Genomic DNA, 25,133 nt, shown 5'->3' with positions numbered 1-25,133 from the left:
GTCACTGAAGATCTCTCTGAAGGACACACAGGGAGCTTGGCTGTGGATTTGCTCCTGGGGTGTGGAACTCTCTGTCCCACGTGTGTTCAGTGTGTGCTGGCACTTTGTGTTTAAAGTGCATTTCATATTTTAATTTGTTGATGAGCCTGACCCAGCCAGGTGCATCTGCTGCTCCTTGTGCTGTTGCTGAGCCCTTGCTGTTGTTCAGGGAATGGTGGGAGCCCTCCAGGAAGGTGTTGATTCAACATTTGCTGGGGCATCCCAAATTTAATTAACCTTTCCTTTAACCCCTGAATTGCCCTGTGTTTTGTTAATGCAGTGCTGTAGAGTCTCACCGTGTTCAGTTGTTACCTCTTGGAAGACATTTTACAGAGCAAGACAAATATTTATGATTAAACATAAAGAGGAAGCACATCAGATGTTTGTATTTCCCATTTATCAGAGCACTTCAGGGTGCTGATTCCTGAAATTGAAATTCTGGACTTCACAGTCAACTTTCCCTGAGCTGGTTTGTGCCATGTAAGGCTCCTAATTCTGTTGCCATGTCCTTTATACACTGAAACAAAAGGAATTTGCTGCTTTTTAAATTGGGGGCAAAGAGTAAATTCACCCTGTTTTTATATTCAGGCTGGCTGAGCTTTAGGGGATTTAAGTGATGTAATTGTATTGTATTGGGCCCCACAACTAGTCCAACTGAAAAAAATAATCTTCAAAGTGAATGTTTGAGTGCTTCATGCAAGGCACATTGCTCGCAGTCTTGGGAAAAAAAGTGAAGCTTTTCTTATATTTGTGAACCAGGGGCCATTGTTGTACAGGTTTTCTAAGCTTCTGTACAAATCTGAACTGCACAAAAAATAGAGAGCTCTGGCTCCCACATCCTTAAAAATGAAGTTTTTTTCCTGCTTATAATGAGATGTTGCATTTATTCATGGGATTAAGTCCTTAAAAGAAAGGAAGGTACATAAAACCACATTCCTAGAAGTTGACATCATAATATTTCCAAATAAAAATATCTTCCTAAGGAAGAAGATGCATAAATTTGGAGCCTCACTAAGAGCACGGGGACTCATTTCTTGTTCCTTTTGTTTAGATTTGTTGTGTGTCCACCTGACTGGACCAAAGCTGTTGTCCCAGTGACACTTGGCAGTGTGGATGTGCTTGAATAAGCTTCGATTTTTGGTTTTGCTTCCAGTGTGGAATAGAGTGTTAGGTGTGTTTTGCAGGGAGAGAGGTTTGATATCCAGGGCCCAGAGCTGAATTGTGGATCTTTGGGAGGAGAAGTTTTCCTCTCTCCATGGTCTCTTCAAGGTAACAAATGTGGGCAGAGCTCTTACATATTCTTCTTTCTGAGGCAGATTTTGTTGTGGGAGAGGGGAGTGATGTCCTTAATGTAATCCAGTGTCAAACAGCTGTAAAATTAAAAATGTCTGTATTCAGCAGCTCCCTGGAATGTGGGATTTGGGGGATAACTGAGGCAGGCAGCAGGAGCAGATGAACTGTCCCATCAGACAGCGATCATTGTGCCCATTCTGAGGAATTCTGGATGAGTCTTGTGCTTGGAATTTGGATCTTTCGGATCCTCTGCAGGAGGAATTCAAATCCTAAATGATATTTTGTCATTTGAGTTTAGATGGGGAAAGAAATGTTGGTTTTGGTAGTGCTGCTTTTTGACATGTAATTTTTGTTGTCTCATAAATGAGTGGGGAATGTGGTGGCTCAGATTAACACAGATGTGCTTCCCCCTCAGAGGAGTGTAGGAGATGGAATCAGTGAGGCTGTAGAAATAAAGAATATATGGAGGGGTGATGGATGCTCTCTAGCACATTTGAAGATAATTTGCACAGGTCTTCTAAGAACACAAAACCCCAAAATAATCATCACCAAAATTAATGGAACAGGATTCTGTTCCATTTTCCTCCAGTTTCTGCTGGGGAAGAAAGAGATTTTCCATTTTCTGTGAGGAGAGGAGCAGTCTCCATATTCTCAATTATTCCATCAGCTGTGAGTGAGGCATCAAAAAAAATCTTTTTTTTTTTTAAATGTGCATCATGAAAAAATCCTCTAGAAGTAAACAGCAATGTACTGACTCAGGGCTTGTGGCATTTCTTTGATCTCTTTGCTAATGGAATTACCCTGCTCTCCTGCACTGCAAACAGCCTCTTTGTGAAGATGTAGGATTATGTTCTTTGTCCTATTGTCAAAGTCTGGTCTGCAAACCACAGAAGAGGATGTGAATACTGTAACTTTGGGCTTGGCAGCTTCCTGACCTTTCTGAAAGGCTCTCTCAGTGCTGCTGCAGCTCCTCCAGTGCTGGCAAGGTGACAGACGAGATGAATTAGCTGGGCTTTTCCATCTCCTATGTGTCAGATTCTTTGTTTTATATGGAAATAATTCCTGTCAAAATGGGAAATTTATCGTTGAGGTACTTCCTCTGCCTGGAAAATGAAAATGTCAGCCCCAGGTCTGTTTGAATGTGTCTTCTGTTACAAGCCATGGGTGGAGCCAGCTTTGTCCCTCGATGCCACCATCGTGTTCTCCAGTGTCTGAACACAAAGTCAGGCAGCTCTGCTGGCCTGTGGGAGCAGGAACGTGTCACAAAAAAGCTAATAACAAAACCAGGAACAAGTTCAGAAAAGTTAGTAATATTTGAGCACTCACATCCAAATTCCTGAAATATTCATAAATTTACCTTGTGTGTCAGTATGATGAATGTCTCTATCTTTCCATATATGTGAATGTACATAAAATATTACAGAAACATTCCTATTGATCTACCATCCAACTGGAAGAAGCCCAGCCTGATTTCTGTAGATATATCAGGTTTAATATGTCAAATAGTGTAGGCTGTTGGTGTGAAATATCTTTGCACAGAGGTTTAACATGTGTCATTACTGTAAAGGCTGAATAGACATCACAGCATTATGGCTTTCTAATAGATTAAGAAAGAACCACGTGTCACACATTACCCTGCTTTGCATTTTGATTTATGACAAGCAGGGAGTAATCCTGCACCTTGCCTGAGCAAAGATGGCACTGGGATAATTTTTTTGTTTGGGTTTTTTTTTAAATCTGGAAAGGCAATCATGCTAAAAAGAGTTTGTTTGAGTATTGGGAGATGTTAAATCTAATTTAATGATTTAAATCAGTTTGTTATGATTTATTTCTTGTTACTATTATTAAATATTATTAATTAGATTAATAAAGGGAGTCCTGCAGTGGGCAGAGAGCCATTGAAGTGAAGAGAGACTTTGAAGGTGGAGGTTTTGTTGTGAGCTGTGGCCGCCGTGTTTGGGCGTGTGAAATTCAATCGGAGAAAGCGAAAATAACTCCGGCCTTCCATCGCCTTCTTCAAAGCCCTGCAAAGGGAAGCTGGGCAGAAGCTGGGACAGGAAATTGAAATCTGAATACTATTTTAAACTGATCGGGTTAAAGGGCTCTCTTTTACACCAGCACACTTGTTCTTTTATTTGATACTTGAACTCTGAAAATTTTCTGTGACTTTCTAGGGAGAAGGAGGAGCAGCTGAGGCGGGTGACGGAGGTACAGAGGCTGCAGGCCCAGCAGGCAGGCGCTGCCCTGGAGGAGTTTAAGCGGCAGGTGGAGCTGAACTCAGAGAAAGACTCTGCTGAAATGAAACAGCGGGTGAGGAGGTCACAATGCCAGCCTTTCTGAAACTCTGGCGCAGTGGGATAGCGGATTCTGATCTTATAATGCCAGAAACATGCTCCACTTGAGAGTGCGACATCAAAATCTTTCACAATGTAGTGTCTTTGCGGCGAGTCAGAAAGGGATGGTGGCGGCTGTTTCATCTTCCTGACAAAGCCAGAATTGTCATTGTTACAAAGATATCTGCAGTTATGATACTGATTAGGGATTTTTCAGGAGTGAGAGTATAAAGTGTTAGTTTATACACCCTATGGAACAACGCTTGTCATTTCCCACTTAAATGTGTCGCTTCCTACTCTTTTCCCAGCGACTCTGTCTTCCATTAATGAGCTCCTGTAATCAGTTTGAGCCCAAACAGGGGCAGAGCCATGGTGGCTGCTGGCAGTCGTGTGCAGAGGATGGAAAAATCCACTTTTCTGTCGCTGAAAATGAGGGATTTTGGTGGCTTGAATTTCTTAAGGAGCAAACAGTAGTTAAACCGTTCTCCTGGGAGTTTATAAAAGCAGCCCAAGGAGTGAAATGAGGAACAAGCAATGGGTGATCAAAAAGAGGGGGAGAGAAGGGATATTTCCTTAACTCCTCCTGTGGTTGAGATCTCTGTAATTCTGGATTACAACCTCACCTGCCTTGACCAAACCTGGCTCTGACAGGAGGGGGCTGCAGGCTGGGACTGGGATGGGTGGCTCAGAGTGCTGCCTTAGGACTGAGGAAATTCCCTTTTTGTTGTCCTCAGAGTTTTCTGAAAATCTTCACTGCTGATATTTTTAAGACCCACACAGACAGCAAATAATAGAAATTGGAAATTAAAAAAAAAAAGCAAGAACAAACTTATAAAAGCAAGATGTGTTCTGCAAACCAGAGCCACAAGGGCAATACAACAAATCCTACAATTTTAATCTGACATTTTCTGTACTGTGTGACCCTCCTGCAATTTCTTCATGATGACTTAAAATAATATCCTAGTTCTGTTCCAAAAGGAATGTTGTCTAATTCTAGAAAGGCTAATAATAGTTTCATTCACTTAAAAAGCCTTCAGCAAAGAAAGCCAATCCAAAACATAAGGAAGTGCAAAAGAATTTGGAAAACATCATCGACCATAATTTTAAAATGACAGTAAATTTCTTTCAGAATATTGCTGCGTTCTGGGAAATTTAGAAAGTCAATTTTGCTGAACTCTGTGAATCAGCCAGAGGTTTGCTCTTTCCCTTCTTGGGTGCTAAAATCTAGAAATATTAAATGATATTGTACAGTTCAATGGTTCTATTCTACAGGAACCAAGGTCCAAGGAAATACATCAAAGGAACACTGCTAAAGCTCTCTCTTCATGGCTTTGGCCTCTCTCATTCCTCTGCATCCACACACTCTTAGATAAATCCCCCAGTACATTGAACATACTGGAAAATTCTATGTTTTGTGGTGAGGTGGGATGCATTACTTACAAAACAACTGCAGTAGCCATAGCAACACTGTGCTTTTATCTGTTAGTAATACTGGGCTTTAAACCCATTTTTGGTATGAGATAAAGTTAATTATGGAGATGAGCAGGATGGGGTCATTTTCAGTTGTTGCAATCAATATTTGATTCTTTAGTTTGGCTCTATGATAATATAATTTATTTTGCCATCTGCTTCCTATTTTGTCGAGCTTGTGATTATTAAGAGTCACCTGATGGCCACTGATGGGTGGGTGGCACATGTTTAACTGCAAGATCTGCATTTTTTCCAGTAGTAACTAAAAAAAGAGAAATAATCCAGAGACTGTGTCATGGTACTGTGGGTCTGGGGCTTCCTGGGTTTGGCAAATAAAGATCAGGAGCCTTTGTTGCAGTTGCTGGAAATAGATGAATGTGGCCTAATGCACAAACTGCAGAAGCCAGCAGATTTAAAGCATCTTTGCATATGTTTTTTACTATTTCACTTTTTAGAACATTTTCATTCTCTTAAAAAAAAATCTCCTTTAGTGCAGTAACAAGATCTGTTATTTCTCTGGGTTTTATTGAGTAAAATATGGCCATGGACATGCAACTTGAGCAAGTTTGGAGCCGGAAGAAAATTATTCATAAAACATTGATTGCAGTCCCTTTTCTTAATGGCAGATAGTAGCAGTGAGCTGCTTCCTCACTGCTCTCTTTTTCATTTTCTATTTGACTCCAGTCCCTTCCTTTCCTGCTGGAGTACTCTGCAATAAAATGCTTTTCCCTCTCCTAGTGCTGCCTTTTCTCCTCCTTCCTGGCTGGGGAGTGATGTCCAGGCCAATTGGCACAGACATCTGTGGAACACTGAGCACTCCCTTAGGCCAAGCAGGATTTTGGCTCGTGGTTCAGAAATTCATGGATTTCTTCTTTTTGTGGAGCAGATGGGCTTGTGGTCCTTCAAACCCCTCCAGCTCTTTTCTCTTTTTAAGGACACAGTTTATTCCCTGCTTGTGTTGGGGTCTAGATCTAAAAGTCATTGATGAGTGTGCACTGCAGTAGTTACATATATATATTTATATATATTCCCTTGGAAACATGCCTGATGTACAGCTAGCAGTTGTGCTTTTGATACAAAAGCCTTTGTTAATTGAGTTGTGAAATTGCTTCCTTGATGCTGCGTGCTGGAATCTGTGGGGCTCATTATTCATAGGCGATGACTATCTTCAGAGGACTTAACTTGCAGCCAAATAATTCTCTTTTAAGTTATTTAAAGTTATTTTCTGATTTAATGTAAACTTGGTTTAAATCTGGAGTTTATGCTCTGACTCAGATGATTTCCCTTGAATTTCCACAGGCAGTGTATTTTTAAGTGAAATAGATTTGAGTCTTAAATATGTCTAGAGAAAATATTCACTTAATTTCAATGGGATATGCTGCAGTGTTGAGTGAAAAACTGAGCCAGTCCTTTGTTATTAGGGAGTGGCACAACAGTGATCACCATGTCCTTGAGTAACTAATAATCCTGTAGACACTGAATATTCATTTTCACCACACACAAACAGTGTTATCATTCCCAACAAGTGATATTCTCCCCTTTGATGGTTTACAAACAACTGCAGAAATGTCAGAACGTTTCAAGCTATGCCTTTTCAAAAAAAAAAAAATTAAATATTCCCTTTCTTTTCCCATGTAGATAGCAGAGGTTGAAGCAGATCTAAGGAAATCAAAATTGCTCCGGGAAAAGCAAGCCCAAGAATTCTCCTGCAAGTTGGATGAGATCAAGAAAAGATATGAAGAACAGGTCAGTAGCTTTACTCCTCCAGGTGGAGGGGAGAAAACACCCCTTCCTGCAGCCCTAGGTCACTGTGTGTTGCTGTCTCTCCTATAAAAACACAATTTATAGAAATGCAGAGTTTTGTGGTGGGCATGGAGGGGGGACGACCTGCACAGAAAATACTTTTTGTTCCTTTCACAACCCTTTGTACCTCCGACTCTCTCAAATTGTTTCCCAGGCTCACAGGTGGCAACACCTATTTTCATAATCACCAGATTCAATTATTGAATGCATTATCTGTTTCTCTCCTTGTCAAGAAACAGCGGTTTATTCTTTTTATCACATTTGACACGGGGAGTGTTCGGTACGAATGCTTGTTTTGGCCCACTGATCCTGATTTTCTTCTTTGTAATGTAATTTCAGGGTTGGGAAATACTCAGGAAACGTTTGGGTGGAGACAAGAAAGTTTTGTTCAAGTAGTGCTGTGAAATGTAAAGGGGGGAAAAGCAGAAGTAGAGAAATTAATGCGTGATACAGACTTGGGAGCTGAGGAGCTGCACCACCAGACATTTGGTCATGAAACTAAAGTGGCCTTTGTTGGTAACACCTGCTGATGGATTGAAAGGAGGTTTTTAGTACTCTGTAGCAATGAGGTGGTTAATCCATAAAAATTCTCTCTTATCACCGTTCTTGTGTGGATCTAAGCTTGCCTTTCCAGCAGGGAAATGTGGTTTCGTTTCTGTTTATCTTCTGTGCTGTGAGAGGATGAAACACTGCGGTTGGCTTTGGTGCCAGGCCTGCTCTGGTCCATCTGGAAAGGGCTTTTTCAGGGAATTAAGGAACAAGATCACTTTGGTAGGTGTTGAGAGACCCCTGCTCTGTGCTGGGCAGGAACAATGGTGTGGTTTGTGTGTGGCTCTTGGAACAGAAGGGAATTTGTTGGGTCAGATCAAAGCATTTTCCCTGTCCTCGCTCAGAACTGTCAACGTCACCACTTGTGCTGCCACCTGACAGAGGTGACACGCTGGCTCCTGGAAGGGTGGGGGACATCTCACAGGTGTTCAGCTTAACTGGGAGATGTTATTTATGAGGATTCCTGCATTTAGTGATTCAGAAATAGTCAGAGATACCGGGGATTTGTGCAGGGAAGGTGGGGAAGTTTGGTGTGGCAGGGACACGCTGAAAGGAGGGAGATGGGAGTGTCACAGTTGGACATCTGCCTTTAACTGGAATTTTTTATTTAATCATATTTTCACATCATTTTAGTGATATGATTGGCTCACTTTTTTCTTTACAGTTCTCATAATTTGTGGCGCACCTTTAAAGTCCAAAGTAAGCATTTATTCAAAGATTTTGTTCCCATTTTCCCATCCCAGATTTTAATCTGTAGAGATAAATGCTAACCTGCAGAGTATCAGGAGTTACAACATTCCTATTCCTACCTACAAATGGTAATTTTTGTTTACTATCCATGGTAACATCCACTAAAGATAAATAAAATAGATAAAATTTTCTGTCAGTACTCAGCTGACTTGGCACACTAAAGGCAAATGATAGTGTCTCCTATTGTCATGGTTTGGTTTTATGTGTCTTCTTATATTCAGACCTTCCCAAGACTGTGTCAAAAAAACCCACAAAGCAAGAAATAATTATAAGAGTTAAAAAATTTTTGATGAATCTATTCTGTAACATTGTTGATATTGTGGTAAACATCAGTGAAAGCATTTTTCACTGGGATGTTTACTGCTTGCCATTTGTTTTATTTTGGATAGCTGCTTTTACTGGAAGAAAGAACAGCTAAGCTTTATGAGACATCACTGGAACCCAAGGGTTTCAGCCCTAAACTGCTAAACAATGAGAGCCTCAGAAGAATTTTCAGTGGAATCCTGTTTATGCCCTTTTTAAAAATTTATTTCTCTTTGTACTTCATCTGGAATGTTCTTTGAAAGCTGGTGAGCACGAAGAATACATGGCCCTTCCTGCAGATTGCAGGGGTTATCACTGGGAGCGAGGTTCTCTCGGAAGGCACAAAGCCCCTCCAGCCCCACCACGGAGCAGGATGAGCTCAGTTCTTCCACTCTTAAAATTTCCTTTCAGTACTTCCAATTCCTGTTTTCTGCTCTGCTCTCTATTTATGCTTCAGAACTTCTAAGCCATTTTTAAAGCAGACTTTTCTTTGCCTTGTTTTAGCCATATTTCTTTGGTTGTTGCTTGGTGAGGAACACATTGATTTAAAGTGTTTAAATAAAGCACTGAATTGGAAGTGGGGATGTATTTTGACAGGGCTCCAGCAGACTTCCAGTTGGGAATAGACACCCAACCAAAAACCTGGGTATTTTAGCTACCTGAGAAATGTAATGGTTGCTTCAAGATGTTCTGCCTCAAGTGTCTGAATCCAATTGTCAAATGAAATTTAGACATAAAAAGGGAAGGGATATTGCCCTACAGGTTTATTTTTTGTTGTCTGTCATGGTGAGTTGCCAGGGATAGCACTGATGGCAACCTGGACAATTCAGTTGCCCATAATTTTAATCAGATTGGTAATAAAGAACCAAATTAACAGATGTATTATCCAGTTCCCCAATCTGAGAGTCATTTTGGAAGTGTAGGCGCTTGGAGCAGTGGTTTCTGTGCTTTATCTGAATGGTTGATGGCACAGGGCTCTGCCTGAATACTGATTTCAAAACAATTACTGCTGTGAACATGGACTGTTCATTGTGGGGCTGAAAGATTGCTCTGCCTGCAGATTAGACATACTGATATATTGATATTTATCTGATATTTATTACAACAAATAACATGATACATTGATATTTATTTATCTTTATCTTTTGCTTCAAAATAATTTGGAAAAAAACACTGCAATTAATATTTTGTTAGCTTTCCAAATGCACTCATATCCATTAATAAAGCAAAAAGAAACTTTTGGATCTTGCAGTATTTGGTTTTAGCTGTCACATGTCCCTCCTGGTTCCAGCTCCATCTGATTCGATGCCACTTCCTTTTGAAGTATCCACTGAGAACACTCTCAGAGAGAAACTGGTGCCTTTTTTTCTTCTTCTTCTTTAAATATACTTTAGCTCAACTTTGTTCTACTTGCAGCTGTTAGATTTGAAAGTATATTTTGAAGAAAAAAAAAAAAAAAAACTCCAGCAGCACCAGAGTTCCTATCTGCTGGGAGCAGCTGCTTTCGACACTTCAAAGCCAGTGGACAGCACACTGAAGGCCTCAGCCTTTCCTGCCTTTGAAATGGTTGCAGTATCTGTAGTTGGGCTTTATGGCACTGTCAGCACAGGAAGAAAGGTTGTTTGGTTTTTTTGCACCCCCTCCCTTTTTTCTTTTTTTTTTTCATTTTTCCCCCCTACTTTCTAATTACATCCTCAATTTAGTCCAAAATACCTGGGACGTGTTTCTGATGAGTTCATCTTCTAGGAGCCCAGATGTTTGAAGGAGCATGTGCCCAGGCTTTTCAGTAATGGATTTTAGTCAAATTTGATAGAAAAGTTAAAGGATTTGCTGGTTTTTTTCCCCAAATCCTTGTCTGTTGAGCCCTTTCTGGGAGCACATCTCTTGTGGGGAGTGCTGGTTCCATGGCAGAGGTGGGACAGGGCTTCATGCAGGGACATTCCCCGTGCACACCTTTGTTTCAAGCAGATTTTCATAAATTGTTGAGAATGGAACACTTTCAGTGAACTTAATGTGATCCTAATGCTTAAATGACATTAGCTTGTCCTTTAAAAACAACCCAAACCATTAATAATCACTGTGGTCACTGTTACACCCATTTTTTGCTGTAAACAGTTGCTGAAGTGACTGAGTGAATGTGAAATAAATGAGATGCAAGGTTAGTAAGAGAGCCAAAGCCTCGGAAATTTTATTTTCCACCACGGAGAGAACACATGATGAAACAGTTGATGAGTTATTGTGATAGCAGGATGGGGTTACCTGATGAGTTATGGCCGTACTCTCTGAGATCAGATGCCAACCTAAATATATAAATAAACCTTTTGGTTTGGTTCATCTTTAACTGCGTTTATTCCCTTTAAAAATAATTATTCACGCTTCCATAGGAAAGTGGAAAGTTGTTCCATGATAGCTGATGAATCTCCCTGTATCTCAGGAAATCCTTTCTTGTGACATTTATTGTTGGGTTCTGACTTCTGTAAAAGTTATGAAGAAATTAGAGTGGTCATCTTGTCCTATATATCCAAAAAGGGAAGAAAGACACACCTTCAGAAATATTTTCCTGGGTATTTGATGAAATCACTTTGAAATCCTGCTGAAGACAAGTCAACAGATAATGCTTTAAGTTGGGAGCAGGACTGAGTTTAAATATGGGAGTGTGGCTGAGTTTAAATACGCCTTTTATAATAAAGAAAGTGAGGTAAAGAAGTGCAAAATAGCTGGTTAGAAGTGAAAAAAGCATGTTTGTCATGTTACCTGCCAGCAGCAAGGACAATATCTGAGGTGCTGCTGGGACACTGTTCTTGTCTGAGCATTGTGCTGGAACAGAGGAAAACGTTATTGGGAGAAGAGAAAGAATACTCTGTAGAACTTTTTGTTTTTATAACTTGCTAGTGAGGTTAATTTGAAGAAGAGTGTGTTTTCTCTCAGGCAAAACATTAATTTAGTAATTAACACTAACAGAGATAACAAGCTTAACCTCCAGCCCCCTTTGTCCCCATACCCTTGTTCTGTTAAGAGTTCGTGCCACTGCACTTCCATCCTACCTTTCCTTCTGGCTTTATTGTTAATTTTCTGTTTTCTAGCTGCTCTTTTACCAATCTGTGACCCACCCAAGTGAGGGGAGCACTTGCAAAGCCCTGTTTGAAATCTGCCATTCCTCGGACAGGCCAATGTCCCAAGCATTTCTTAGCTGCACATTAACCTGGCCATTTATTTTCAGAGATCCACAATCCATTTTTAGTATGCTAAAAATGTTTAGTTATGAGGAGAGAGTCTTTGTGAAAAGCTTTGTTCCTCTCCTCTTTGTCTGTACTCTAAGATAATTGAAATACAGTCTGTTCTTGCAAGGAGGCCAAATGAGCACGTTAGTAGAAGCTCTAAATTTTTCATGTCATCAGCAACAAGCTGCATAAATTTCATTTAATAAATTAATCTAGGATGCATAAACGTTTCCTTTGAACCATCCTAAGACACAGATGAATACCATTTGTGCAGAATATCTGAGGAATAGTTTCTTCAATCAACATCAACTTTTTACTTTATAGCTAAAACTCACAAATGGGAAAAGGAGACGAATTTAACCTCCAAGTGAAGAGTGGGTGGAAATCTTCTCATGGTGCCATAGCTGTTTACAGAATTGCTAACCAGACAGATGGGTATTTGCACGGTCTCCTTCAGGCATCTGACTCGTGTGTGATTCAGAGTTAAAAGCCTGAGCTCCCTGTGTAGTCAAAGAATCCACTCTGAGGGGAGGAGGGAGAGGGAGGCGATTCCAGAAACACAAACGGGTGCCTGCGGTAAACAGCGAGTGGGGCGAGCGCCTGCGAAGGCACTTGTGTGTTCAAAGAGGGTCCTTGGATAAACTGAATCCCTAAACAAAGGCTGTGCACAGCCAATTCTGCACCACAGCCTGCTGCAGACAGGCGTTTGAGTGACTCAAGGTCTGTAGTTGGACAGAAATATTTCTCCTTGCAGCCTGTGATGGTTTGGTGGTGTGGGTGGGCTGGGGAGGGGAGGGGAGGCACCTCCTGGAGTTCATCGTGGCACCGAGTTGGATTTAATCACAGGGATGCAGCTCCATTTCCAGTGTATTGCTACAAAAAGGCTGCAGAGGGATTTTTCACAAAGGCATGTAGTGGTGGGACAAGGAGGAATGGCCTTGAGCTGAAGGAAGGCAGGTTTGGATTAGATATTGGGAAGAAATTCTTTACCACAAGGGTGGTGAGGCCCTGGCACAGGTTGTCCAGAGAGGCTGTGGATTCCCCATCCCTGGAATTCTCCAAGGTCAGGTTGGACAGGGCTTGGAGCAGGCTGGGATAGTGGAAGGTGTCCCTGCCCATGGCAGGGGCTTGGAATTGGATGAGCTTTAAAGGTCCCTTCCAACCCAAAAAATTCTGTAGTTGTGTGATTTAAAAACAAATTTACTCATGCCAGAAGATTGGGAAGATGTAATTATTGAGGTGGGGGTTGTGCTGCCCATTCTTTAAAAATATTGAAATTCTGAAAAGCCTTTTTAAGTATAAATGTACAGATCAGGAATATAATTTCATCTAGTGAGAGTGAGACCATTCAGGTACTTTATTTTAGGGGAGGATAAATCAAACTGCAGTTTGGCTAAAGACCAGCTTGTTTCTTTTAGAGAATTTCTTGCAATTCTTAGTTTGCAGTTGAAAAAGAATTATTAGTGGTTGGTGAAAAGGTATAAGTATTACAGAAAACACAGTCATGCCAATTAAATTATTGCAGCCTGCAGTGGAATGGGAAGTCATGAACATTACCCCACGTGTACTTGCTGCTTCAGGAATAATGTGTGGTTCTGCACAGATTTATTTCTCACTGTCCCATTGCCCTTGGCTCATTTCAGCCCTTATATCTTGGGAGACCTTTGTGTTTCAACTCATAGAAAAGTCTCCCCAAAAAAGCAAAGATTAAAATCTATTTAATATACCTGCTGCAAAGGAATTCTGGTAAAGAGGTTCTGGTTTTCTCCCTTGCCTTGGAGTGAAGATGCTCCTTTTCTGCCCAAAGTTATGCTGAACCAGACCCCAAGGTGATTGATACTCACTCCCCCAGCCTGCTAGATCAGATTATTTTTAGCAGCAGTATTTGCAGAGATGGGTAATCCCCATATCCTCACGGAACACACACGTTTGTTTATAGGCTTAGGAGACAGAAAATGCTCAGTTTTGCTGGAGTTGTTATTTGGGGACAGATCATGTGCTGTGCCCTGGCTGGGGCTGCTTTTCAGCAAGATAATCATGCAAACCTCTGTTTTACAAACACTTTTTTGATTTTAGGATAGAAATAGTGCAAACACATGTGCTGTAGATGTGCTCCAGAGCGAGTTTAGCTCAGATTTTGCTGTGACACGTGCAGTGCTTTGGTGGCTTCTCCAGCCCTCAGTTCAGTCATGCCAAAGCAGTGCTTATAAAATCATCCTGCCTCGCAAAACTGTATTTTATATAGGTGTTACTTAAAATATTTCTGGAATTGCGGACATAAATTTACATGAATTTTCATACTTTGGTGTCAAATATTTATTGTAGCAGTTACATTTTTCAAAGAGGTAGTGAGCTAACTAATTTCCTTTCCCTCCTTTGGGGACTCTAAAAAGAATTTCAAAGGCGTGCTTGTTCTTGAGAACAAGTTGAAATTGTTCTAAAATTGAAAAGCCTAAGCTGAGTGTGTGATGTAAAAGCAAAAACTGGGTAGTAGAAGGCCTTGTCTAAATTAGGGACTTTCAAAAGGTATTTGCTGGCGTTGATTACATTACAAATCTTTGGCTTCTAAAAACATCTCCTGCAATCAGCAGGCTGTTTCTTGTTGATCTTTGTTCTTCAGGCGTGCTAAGAGCAGCAGGATTTCACCTTGGCTCTGTCTCTTATTTAACAAGTTGTGCTAAAGCTGTGTCCATCAGCTGCATTGTCACTGGCCTGGGCACAACCACACTGCCAGATTTGTTTAACACCTTTTTGTTTTTGTGTGTGTGAGGGAACAAGAAGAGACTGCCACAGTTCTTGCATTAATCTTTTTTAGCTCGTCATTAAGAATTACGTTTTCTTCTTAACATACTTTTCTCTGCAAAAGTAAGGAAAGTTAAATTTCGGTTGAAAGCTAAATTTAGAAGAAATAGTGTAATTAAAAGCTAAATTTAAAGTAAATAGTGTAACTGTGATGACATTTTAGTAAATCACCTGTTGGCTGTTGCTTTGAATGTTGTTCTATCACACTGTGTGGAAATAATTAAAAAATGAAGAATTCAGCTAAGAAGATACCATAATTTTTAAATATTTGTGGTACTTGATAACAGCAGTGGTAAAAAGGCTCTCTGAGGTCAGACAGACATTCCTGCTTGGTTTTGTGTCCAGACCACGGCTGGAGACAGGAACAGATGCACAGGGAAGGGAATAAGAGATTTTTATCTTTGTGAGGACAAGATGAGGAAACATCCAAGGCACAATGAACGCCCTGTGATTATGGTAATGGGGCGCACACGATTATTTAATGAATGTTTCTTTTCAGCGTCGCCCCTAATGCCCATTGTGAGTGTCGTGTTGCTTGTCTGGCTGAAGTGTACAGCACCTACCAGAGCCTGTCCTCTGGACACTGCAGGGCTGAGCAGACACTTGAATGTGATCTGATGAAGTGCTCAGCACCGAGGCGTGGATGCAGCATTTTTGGAGGAGGTGGTTTTGTTATATCATTCTCAAAGAGGACACAGAATCTGTCTGGTTTGGGAGGAATTGGTACAGTTTTCATGCAGTTTCCTGTGATGAAGAAGTCCTGTTGTTGCTGAAGAGCAGTGTGGATTTTCTCTTTCTGTTTTTTGGTATATGTTAATTTTTTTTTCCCCCTTTTAAGAAAACAAGCCAATGACAGTACAAGAATGAGAGAGGGAGGAGTGGAAGAGAAGCCATAGAGCTTGGCAGCAGTTCTGAGGAATGCAGGAGCTTCAGGGAGTGCTCACAGGGCAGGGAATGGCTGCTCGGTCATTTTGTGTTATTTGTTTTGTTGGTTGGGAATGTGGAATATCTGCTAATATCCATTAGGGAAGATGGTTTTGGAGGTCTTTGAGGGATGAGAATGCTCTCATCCTCACCCTTTCTCTCCTCTCCTGTTTTTCCACCTCTGCTCCCTGTCAGAAACATCTTAAAGTATCAACCCAAAACCATCATGGGGAATACCTAGCTTTAAGTGAGGAGGTTTTGTTAATTTTTCTTTAACAAATTTGCCTTCTGTAGAACAACTCCCCTCATGGTACCACCTTTTCTCTTCCCATGTATCAGCTGGGAGGACACCCCTCCTGCGGAAGAACTTTTTGCTCCTTCCACCTTTTAAATTAGAAAACTTTGTGTCTATAAATGGTGTTAAGTGAAGAGATTACTAAACAAAACTATTTAATTTGTTCAATGTGGTAAATTTGTGACTGGTTGGAGATGCAGGATGTGTCCTCTGCTCCCTCTGGGTCACATTCCCTGCCTGCTGCCCTGTCTTCTGGTAAAAAAGTGACAACTCCAACAATTGAAGCTCCCCACAGCAAACTGCCTTAACCCAGACCTACATGGAACAACCAACTGAAAACTAATTAAGACAACAAAATGTTTGAAGGGAAAGGCCTCTCCTGTTGACATGATTTCTTTTTAATAAGGTCTGATTTATGGAGAAACACTAAACATATTTTCTCCTAAATCAGGCTGAGGCTCTAAGTTATTTTAGGGAGGAGCAGCTCTTTCTCTTAGGCACAGGATGGACACCGCGAGCATCCGAGAGAAACCAATTCTGTACACAAACCTTGGGCAAAAACCTGGCGTAAAGAACTTTGTGTGAGGATCCCAGGCCCAGCATGGAAAATGTGAGGGCTTAACCCCTGCAGGGACTTCAGGCATCTCTTAATGAGCTCTTTGGTGTTATTAAATAGTGTAGATATGTTAAACTGTGCAATGTTGCATCTGTTCTTGCTCCGCTTGCAGAAGGATGCTCCCAACCGCAGCATGGATGGCACATTTCCCTTTTCAACTTGCGACATGCTGATCTGCAGTTTGAGAAAATGCCCTTTTTTAAAAAATTTATTTTAACTTAGCTTCAAATTTTCCCCGCGGAAGCCGGGCAACCAGCTGATATCATTCCAGAATTGAATGCTACAGCTTTAAGATAAGGTGCCGGGCGCTCTCGGCGCTCACACAGCGGCTCCTCCCGTCCGCTCCTTTTTTCCTTTCTCATGCTGAAAATACCCCACCATGTTCACGATAAGAGATTTCTCTTCTTTTTTTTTTCCCCCCCTTTTTTTTTTTTTTTTTTGTTATTTTTCTTCCATCCCCCCCGCTTTCCTCCTTCTCCGAAATCCACCAAAACTGAAGAAAAATCCAAGTGACTGTTCTTAGCAGCTGTGTGGCCCGGAGTTCAGTGGGGAAGCGGCTTCCTGCCGTCCCTATTCATCACCTGCTTCAAAGGCGGCCTGGCCGCTCCAGTGTGCAGGCCAGGTAGGGTGCCTTTGTGCGCAGGCGGGAGGATTAATATCAAAGCTGCAGCAACCAGGCCCTTGGTCTCGGGCTGCCATTCAGGCAAGCGGGGAGAGGCTAAGAGTGGCCAAGGTCACAGCATCCAGTGTGGTGCGGACTGGGAACGGCTCCTGAGAATAGAGGGCTTCTTATGAAATCATGGTGCAAGCTTGCGGCACAGCAGGTGCCCTTCTGGAACACATACATCTGTTTATGTTGGGATAGCGTAGCTGACAACGGGATAATAGAGCTTTGTTTTTTTTATAATTTTCTTGCTCTTTTTTTTTTTTTTTTTTTTATTTAAGGGGGGAAAAAAAAAAAGACAACTCTATGCGCCAGCGTTGAGGAATATCGCAGGAAGAGCGTTCGCTTTGGAAATCATAAAGAAATCTTGCAAAGCTTTAATTGCTGGGGTGGGGGGTTTTGTGTGTGTATACTTAAGCGAAGGGGCGAGCAGGCTGCCTATTAACCATTTAGGATCCTCAGCCCTGCTGAGGAGCAGCAGCGGGATACGGGGGCACCCGCCACACAATGCGACAATGCCTCCCCTTTTTCTTTTTTTTCTTTCTTTTTTTTTTTTTTTTTTTTAATATTATTTTTTTGTACGCTTCCGACATTTGTACCAACAAATTGGGTAAGGATGCGCTGGATTTGCTCGGTTGTCTCCATTGTTGGGATTGTCTGGAGGAATTCTGTCACGCTAACGGTGGCTTTTTAAGAGGTGAGGTAATAGTGACGTAAAAATAAAATTGCCAACTTGATGAAATTAAGGGGGAAATTAAGCTGTAGACGAGTTGTCATGACGACAAGGATGTTCTATTGATGAACTGTACTCCTCCCTGTCCAATCAGATAGTGGAGCTGAAGCTGGAGCATGAACAGGAGAAGACGCACCTATTCCAGCAGCACAACGCAGCGCAGGACTGCCTGGTCCGAGACCATCAACGGGAGGTGGAGAAGCTGGAGCAGCAGCTCCGCGCTGCCATGGCACAGCGCGAGACCCAAACTCACGAGTGCAGGAAACGGGACGGCCAGGTAACGATCAATAACGCCCCAAGGGCGCCCGCTGATTAGAAATTGCTGATAATGAGTGTTTCCTGTTTGCCAGCATTGTTGGTGCTGCTCGCTGGGGGAGCGTTTGCGAAACTGGCACATGGACGTGATTTCGTTTTTCTCTTTTTTTCTCTTTTTTTCTTTTTCCGCTTTCCCCCCTCCCTTCCCGGTGCTGAATAGGGCTTTAACTGCAAAAACCACAGGTAGCCAGATTAAAAATCCCATGGTGCGCTATAACTCGGCCTATTTATAATCTTGTCTCATTTTCTTTCATGATGGATTTGTTTAAGAAAAAAAAGGTATCTGTTCTTTTTTCCCCCCCAGCCCTCACACTCACCCTCCTTTTCTCCTTCCTGGACAAATCCATATGAATTATATCTGCTTCGTTCGTGTGCTTTTTTTTGTTTCAAATCTCTGCAGGTAACTCACAAATGGCTTTATTTCCTTTTGTTCGTGTCTTTTTTTGTTTCAGTTTTTGTATTCTAGATTTGCATTGTGCGTTTGGTTCCGTGTGTCGGATGTTTGATAAGATGATGTGGGTTTGGGGTCGCTTACCATCACGTTTATTTTCCTACACGCACGCACCCCTCCCATCCTCCATCTCTGTGGTCACTGTTGGAAGCCATTTGGCAGAATAACCCCCAGCTGGGGTAGCATTTGACTCTTCAAACTTCTGGATGAAATGCACACTGTCAGCATGGAAAATGATCTTTATGAGTTTTCGCTTCAAAAACCATCTTACTGCCTTTTTTTCAATGTATTTTGTAAGGACGGCGTGGTATATTTTCCTAAGAGCCCTTATTAAAAAGGCCTGCAATGGCAATATTCTAAAAACTGAGATGATTTTCTAGTTTAAAGAGTTTATAGGAAATAATCTTGCCTGATCAGCGTTAGAATTGCTTATCACGCATGGATTATTTTATACCAAACTGGACATTTTGGTGAAGCATCTGTAATGACACGTTTTCCGCGCACCACCACCTTCCGTATGAGATGTTAGGCTCAGACTAAGAAGCATTTTCACTCTACTTTCCTGTAGACTGGTAGGCTGTGGCTTTTACTAACACTTCTAATGGAGCTAAATCAAACTGAATTGAAAATTTACTTTTGAAATCAACTGGTTTTTCACTTTGGGCGGTTCAGACTATCGAAATCTGGCTTAAGGAAGTCCAATAGGAAGCAAACGGCTTCTTGGGGGAGGTTGAGAGGCATATTCCAAAGCCAGGACTTATTTCTCCATTTCCACCATTGTGGTTTTCCAATGAGAACGGGATATATTTTGTGAGAACACTTGGGAAGGAGATACTCAGGTGGCCTCTGGAAAAAAAAAAAGAAATTAAACCTCGCCTTTTATTTTCCGCTGCATTGTAAGAGCAAACAAAGCCTCCAGTGGTTCAAGGGATTGGTTTTTATCTTTGCGTTTTTTCTTTTGGCCCAAGATAGATTCATCTCAGCTCTGGATCTGTTTGCTGCCATGAGAATGACATGTAAATCAGGGAAGGAAAGGCAGCTATTTGACTAGAAGAGCTGTTGTTTGTTTAAATTCTAGTGAGACTCTCCCAGCTTTCAAGGACACAGATTTTTCCATTTGGGAAAATAAATTGCTCTTCGTTCCTTCCTCTGGTCTTTGTATTCAAATCCACCTCTGTCTTTGCAATGAGCTCAACAGATAATACTGGCGTTTCCTATGGAATTATAGCACAGATTTTTAATTTTTTTTTTTTTTAATCTTTGCATATGTTTACTAAAAATGTGTGTTTTGGACATCTGATGTGCCTAACGGCCAATGTCGTTTCTGTAACATTTGTCAGGCTCCTAACAAAGGTAACTCAGTCATTTAATGGATATTTAACAACACTGCATTTTAAAAACCTGTTAAATTGGAGCCGTCTTTGACAGCAGTAATTTTTAGGAGTGCTTTGTGTCCCAGCGAAGGTGAGATGAAATAAGAGCGGAGGCCATTTTTCTTGGCGAAATGAAAAGTGGATTTACTGGGTTATTCGAGAAATTTAAATAATAATTAGTGTTAATCACATATGAGTAGCTTGGTTTGAAGGACCTATCTGCTCAGTGTTGGGTGAATGATGTGAAAGCGCTGTTATTAAAGGTATTCACTGGAAGTCTTTCTTAAATCCTTTTCCACATGAAAGAGTAGCAAATACGTATTTCTTAATATACATGGTTAAAATATGTATTTCTCACTATATTCCTGAAGACAGCTATGACTGAGTACCACAGATCAATTTCTTTTACTAATACTGTAAAGATTAATTTAGTTTTTTTATTGCATATCCAAGGTCCCTACTTTCACGTAGGTCTTCAGATACTGTGAAAGACACTATACAAAATAGTTAGATTTTATTCAAATATAAATACATATATTAATAATTTAATCTCAACTAAAGTATAAAAATTAAGATTTGAATACTTTAATTAAATATAAAACAATGATATTTCTTGGTGAAGTATAAGTGTAATATATTTTCAAGGAAGGAATTTGATTGAAGCGTATCACCTTTTGTGTTGATGATAAATTTCTGGATAACAACTGCATTCCGCTTGGATTTCTCCATTTCTAGGAACCTTCCCCTGATTTTTTCACCTGGGGTTGTAATGCTTGGGGAGGAGTACGTTGACTTGTAGGTCAATAAAAGCCAAAGCAGTACAAAGGCTTTTGTGCCATGCTGTGTTCTTGCAGGCTTTTAAATCCTGTACGTTTTCTACGAACTGCCATAATATTGTTATTCTTTAAACAGTAGCTGATCACACAGGGTTATGTTGTTTTTAAAGGGCAGTTTTGAGCCCCTACTTCTATTTAATTTAGATCTCTGGATTTTCTTTAGGAGCATTCTTAAGTTTGCTCATTCATCCCGCACCTCCCTCAGTAATTTTGGTTTATCCATCAGTTCACAGAACAGGGAGCTCCTTGCATGATGGAAACCTTCCTTTTTTTTTTAATAAAAGCAGTCTTGCTATGGCATCAGTGATTTTCTGAAACAAGACTTCGGGTTGCAGAGAATATATCCAGTGAAAGGAAATAGCAAAGTTAGGAAATTTCAATAACTGAAGCGGAGGGACTGAGGTGTCCGTGGTGCCAGTTTTGCCCTCATATTTCCCCTTTATCTCTGAATGTCCTTCTCTCCCCAGCATCTGCCACATTTCCTCAACCAGCTCAAAGATTTCCATGTTCCAGCTGCTGTACAGAGTTGGATCATTTTCCTGCTCGTTCTTCCACCGTTGACCTTTGGGCAAGAAGAAGAAATAAATTGTACCCCTGTAACATCAAGTACAGCGCTTGGCACTAGAGGAGAGGAAAGAAAAGTTTCCATGAGGAAGCTGAATCCTCTTTCCAGGTTCTGTTCTGAGATAATTGGCCAGGCCACTGTGTTCATCCACTCATAATTGGGTCAAGAGCAGCTGGAGTGCTCGGGCACGTTCTGCCCGTGAGTGTCACTGATGTCACGGTGTTTAATTTTAACAGGCAACGTTTGTGCTCTCAAAAATGAGGCTGCTCTAAGAGATCGCTGCTCTTTTGGGGTGTCTTGGGGCTCTCAAGAAACCCTTATTGGCTGGGAAAGAAAAACCTTGAGTAGTTCTGAAGCTCTGTGAGCACAAACATTGAGAGTGAAGCTTGTTACAGGAAGCCCCAACAAACAGGCTGGAGGTGGTAAGAAGAGTTAATAAGATGTTATCCCATGGCTGAAGGATCCGTTTCCTTTTTCCTCTCTTGCTTTGTGAACTTTCCCTAATGCCCTTGGCCTTTACCATCCTGGTTTGCTTTCCCTTCTCAGAAATCAGCAGCTCCTCCCCTGGTCTCCCATGTACAGCACATCCCATCACTTCTTTTCTTGCTTCTCCTCTTCAGAAATTTATTTCTTTGCACTTGGGATCAACAGTCTTTCTGCAGCTATTGCTTTGCACCTGTTTTTTTTCTGAATTCATTTCAGCCTGTGGAGTTAAATAAAAAAACAGTAGCAATCACTATTTTCATTCCAGCAATGATAATTATTTTCATTCCAGCAGGTTCTTGGTCTACGTTTGTGGTTTTGTGCAGATAATTAGTGTATCAGCCAAGTGGGGGAAACAGAGGACATTTATCTTTGCTCCATAAATGTCTGAAGGGTGGTTGTGCTGTGTGTGTCTGCTGCAGAGCTCTGTCAGCTATTGACAAGAGAAAATACAGAAAAACCCCAATAGAGACATTACCTACTTGTTTAGTGATAGTTAAATACCCAACTCATGCCCAGTTTCTGTTTGCAATAGCAACTTTGCAGCACTGTATTAATAAGAAGGATTTGGGGAGCATTTTTTTCAGAATAGGAGACTCTTCAACTTTGATCTGAAGGAACCTGTTGTTACCTACAGATAAATCACTGATCAACTCTTCTGCTTCATGTAATTGTTTTAATATCTCCAGACACCAGTTCCCACATGGTTTTGTTCTCCCAGTGTCAGTGGAAGCATATTGCTGGAGGGTACAGATACAGGTAGCCTGGGAAACATTCAGATAGTGATGGTGCTACTGAAGTCAGTTCTGTGTACAATTTGGAGTAAATAAAATATATTAGTCATTTTTTCTTTTACTTCCTTTCTTTAGCAGAAGATGTCTTTGGCATGAGAAGAAATGCATTGCTTGCAATCCAGGCTTTCTCTGCAGTAAATCTGAATCCTGGAGTTGCAATTTAAATATTTGTTTGTATTTTGCTTGGAGAGTGGCTCTTGGGCTGCCAGTCAGACTCCTGTAGACAGACAGCCATTCCCTTTTAGCCTTTCCCAAACAAAAGCTCTTGGCTATATTGCAGCATGTTTAATTTACCACCAGTCAGCCCAGGATAATGAACATGACTGTTGATGTAAAGTATTTAAAGTACCAAATATTTGTTGCAGCACTTGTGTTGTTTTGCTTGGTTGTTATTCCCAGTCTGCTGACTCAGGGCTGCCATGGATCCCACTGATGGGAAATATCTGCTGAAATCAGAGATCTGCTGGTGGGTCCCGTGGACATGTTCACACTGGGCTTTCACTCATTGCTGTGAAATGGTCAAATGCAACAGTTCCTTGTGGAAATACTCAAATACTGTGAAACCACAGAGCTGATTTTCACTTGAGTGAATGCAGGGGAGCTGTGGGAAGAGCTTGGGCTGCAGCACTGGCATCATCTTTGAGAGAAGAGTTAAAAATGAGCCTTTGCTCTGAGCTGAGCAGACAGTGCAGGCTCGGTGCTCTCTCCATCGGGGTCTGGGTGTCCTGAGCACGTCCCCATCCCTGCTCAGGTGACCCCACCTTGCCACGTCTGTGTTCCTGTGTCCCACTCAGGGTTGGGACACCTTTCAAACACCTGTGGATGCAGCTGTGAGCATCTCCACTGCCTCACTTCATGCAGCCTTCACAGTGTCCTTGTGCCATTGTGGGGAATCATTTCTGATGTCTCCAACATTTTCCCTCAACTCTCACTCTTTTCATTAGCACTGAAATTGGATTGTGAGGAATTTGGGGCGGGAGGTGTGACTTCACTCCCTGCATTTATACTTCAGTCAGCCCAGCACTTGAAATATGTAAAGACATTTTTGGAAGGCATACATAATAGTGCACAAATTGTCATCTGCTGATTAAAAATGTTAAGTTAACTTAGGAGACAACAGACATTTTGCGCTGTCTACAGTGTATGTAAAAGAGAAAGCAGTTGCCATAGAAACTAGCTCATCACATAGTATGAACTCTGAATCTGAGATGGAGTTCTTTTCAGCAAAATGGATTTTCTGTTTCTGTAATATGAAATTGAATATATCTTGTAGTTATTATAACATTGCAATCAGTGTTTTTATATTCTTTTTTGTTACATTTTAAATATTGGCAGCTGAAGATGGAGTGTATAATTTCACTTGTCTAGGGGCAGGGTGTAGATCGTATGGCAATAATTTTATTTTATACCAACACTCCCTGATTAGGAAGAAGTCATTATTTCCTTCATAGATGTTAATAAACATAGATTAATTCCTCTGAATAGAAATGAGATCAGTTTTGCTCATCAGTGAGATGTAAAGGATCTTTATGCCAGGTTTTAACACATCCACTAGGTGTGGCTTTGCAGGCAGGGTTTGTGTGTGATGGCTGCAAGGAATGATTATTAACACTAATAGACAATAAGCTCTACGTGGTGTGAAATCATTGCTCACATTAAAGTTACATTAAGGAATCCTGAAGTCAGAAATGATCAAGTACAAACAGGTGCATGTACAAACAGGTAGTAACCACAGCATCTGAGGTGGTATAATGTCATTTCTAAGCAGAAAGGCAAAAATACTGTGTTAGTCTGCAGAAATGATCGATTTACAGTAAAATCTCTTGATCTTGATTTGATTGATCTCTTGCTCTTCTTGATTTGATTGAAGGAGCTTTGCTTTCTGTGTGAATATCAGTGTATGGCAAAGCCAGACTCTGAATTTGCTTATTGATATTACTTCCAATTGTGTCCAAATCTTCAGAGCGTGGTTTCTCTGATACTGGATTGTTCCAAATATTACAACTAAACTTATTCAGTAAATGTCTGCTGCACAGAGGAGGGAATGCTTGCTCACAACTTTATTACGGCTTTTAGTTCTTTTGAAAGTTGCTTTTTCTGTTACCTCGTAATGTGTTTGCGACAGTTGTTGAATAGAAGGAAGTTGACTTCTCCTAGTCCATAGAACAAGTGCAGCAATTTGGAAAACAGCAGTGCCATCCACTTCAAACATTCCCCTGAGTGCTGCAGGGACATCCTCTAATGGGAGACCAGCATTCATTCTGGAGTTTTTTCACAGCATCATAGGATAATTTGGCTTGGAAGGACCTCTGGAGGTCACCGTGCCCAACCTCCTGCTCAAAGCAGGTCTGACTTCAAAACCACATCATGTTGCTCAGGGCCAAGTCCAGCTGAGTTTTGAAAAACCTGCACTGGTGGAGATTTCCCAGCCTTCTTGAGCCATGTGCTCCAGTGCTTTACAAACCAGTGTGAAATCCCTTTTCCTGGATGTGCAACTGGAATATCTGTGGTTAAAATTGGG

General features: G+C 41.2%; 1 protein-coding gene across 5 annotated transcripts in view; it reads left to right on the top strand.

Annotated features, from left to right (window-relative positions):
- Positions 1–25,133, top strand: part of CEP112 (centrosomal protein 112) — a 153,133-nt gene that overhangs the window by 50,083 nt on the left and 77,917 nt on the right. For all 5 annotated transcript variants that reach the window (XM_063409467.1, XM_063409466.1, XM_063409465.1 and 2 more), the window contains exons 18-20: positions 3,507–3,642; positions 6,774–6,881; positions 17,890–18,072. In XM_063409467.1, the coding sequence (XP_063265537.1) occupies positions 3,507–3,642; positions 6,774–6,881; positions 17,890–18,072 (427 nt within the window). The remainder of the gene's footprint in view (positions 1–3,506; positions 3,643–6,773; positions 6,882–17,889; positions 18,073–25,133) is intronic.

Source organism: Prinia subflava, chromosome 12 (assembly GCF_021018805.1).
Source record: "Prinia subflava isolate CZ2003 ecotype Zambia chromosome 12, Cam_Psub_1.2, whole genome shotgun sequence".
Taxonomy (NCBI): Eukaryota; Metazoa; Chordata; class Aves; order Passeriformes; family Cisticolidae; genus Prinia; species Prinia subflava.
This window is presented reverse-complemented; position numbering and strand designations above follow the sequence as displayed.